The sequence below is a fragment of the Etheostoma spectabile genome, chromosome 9 (genome assembly GCF_008692095.1).
Source record: "Etheostoma spectabile isolate EspeVRDwgs_2016 chromosome 9, UIUC_Espe_1.0, whole genome shotgun sequence".
NCBI lineage: Eukaryota > Metazoa > Chordata > Actinopteri > Perciformes > Percidae > Etheostoma > Etheostoma spectabile.
In genome coordinates, this window is record NC_045741.1 from 4,254,588 (window position 1) to 4,255,666 (window position 1,079).

The 1,079-nt window shown below is 36.9% G+C and overlaps 1 protein-coding gene across 1 annotated transcript in view; it reads right to left on the reverse strand.

The window, feature by feature from the left end:
• si:dkey-196h17.9 (uncharacterized) overlaps positions 1-159 on the reverse strand; it is a 59,045-nt gene extending 58,886 nt beyond the window's left edge. Inside the window, exon 1 of the mRNA XM_032526181.1 lies at positions 13-159. Within this exon, the coding sequence (XP_032382072.1) occupies positions 13-100 (88 nt within the window). The 5' untranslated portion in view covers positions 101-159. The remainder of the gene's footprint in view (positions 1-12) is intronic.
• Between the last annotated feature and the right edge of the window lie 920 nt (positions 160-1,079).

A 1,079-nucleotide genomic window follows, 5' to 3' on the forward strand; every position in this document is an offset into this window, starting at 1 on the left:
AAAGAGTCTTACCATCATGTTTGTTGTTGTTGTTGTTGTTATTCTCTAATAAAGGTCTCCTGCTGTCCCTCCTCCCAAAGTTTGGCTTCCACAGTTTCATCTCCAGTTTGAAAGGTTTTGCACAGGGTTGTCCCTGCAAGCTGCTGTCTCGGAGTGGTGCACGCTCAGGACTGGTTTCATCTGTGAGTCAGAAGCTCTTTTTATCCCTGCAGATGAAAAGGGGCATTCCCATAACATCATCCACACTGTACTTTCATTTTCTATCGGCACTCGTTCCAGCATGTGAAAGTTGTTGCATCAGCCACAGTAATAACATATAAATACTTTGGATGCTGCTACTTCTACTACTACTACTACTACTGGTACAATAGTATGACATAATAATAATTGAAATGGAAACAAAAGTCCCTGACTGGAATTGAAAATGTGACGTTCTGATTATGTGGGATCATCTCGGAGGAGAGGATACTCACCAGTGTTTTGAAGCTCCTTTACTGAAAATTGTGTGAAATGAAATGCATTCCATACAATAAATCTTTGTCATGAGAAGACATTTTGGCTGACAGTAGGAAAAGCACCGATGTAAATAATCTCCCTTAAACCATTCGTACATTATTCAATTCAATTCAGTTTTATTTATAGTATCAAATCACAACAAAAGTTATCTTGAGACACTTTACAGATAGAGTAGGTCTAGACCACACTCTGCTATTGAGCAAGGCACCAAACCCCACTCAGGGTGACATCTCTCCATTAGTGCAAGAATAGGTCCTGTGTGTATTTCAGGCCTGTGAAAATTGTAATTTCCCCATAGGGGATCAAATTTAATTACAATTATATTTATTGCTCTGTATAATTTTTTACTTATTTTATTCATTTATTTGACAGGGACAGTGTACATTAATTAACATTGCTGTAAATGCACCAGAATTAGCCAAAAGGCTATTTTTCATTCGTTGTCCCTGGACAGATCTTAAAATTGTCTCCCTAAAAAACAACAACAATAAGAAAATTACAATCAACAATACACATATAAAAAGTAGTAGAACAGATAAAACTCTTTACATCCCGTTGATAAA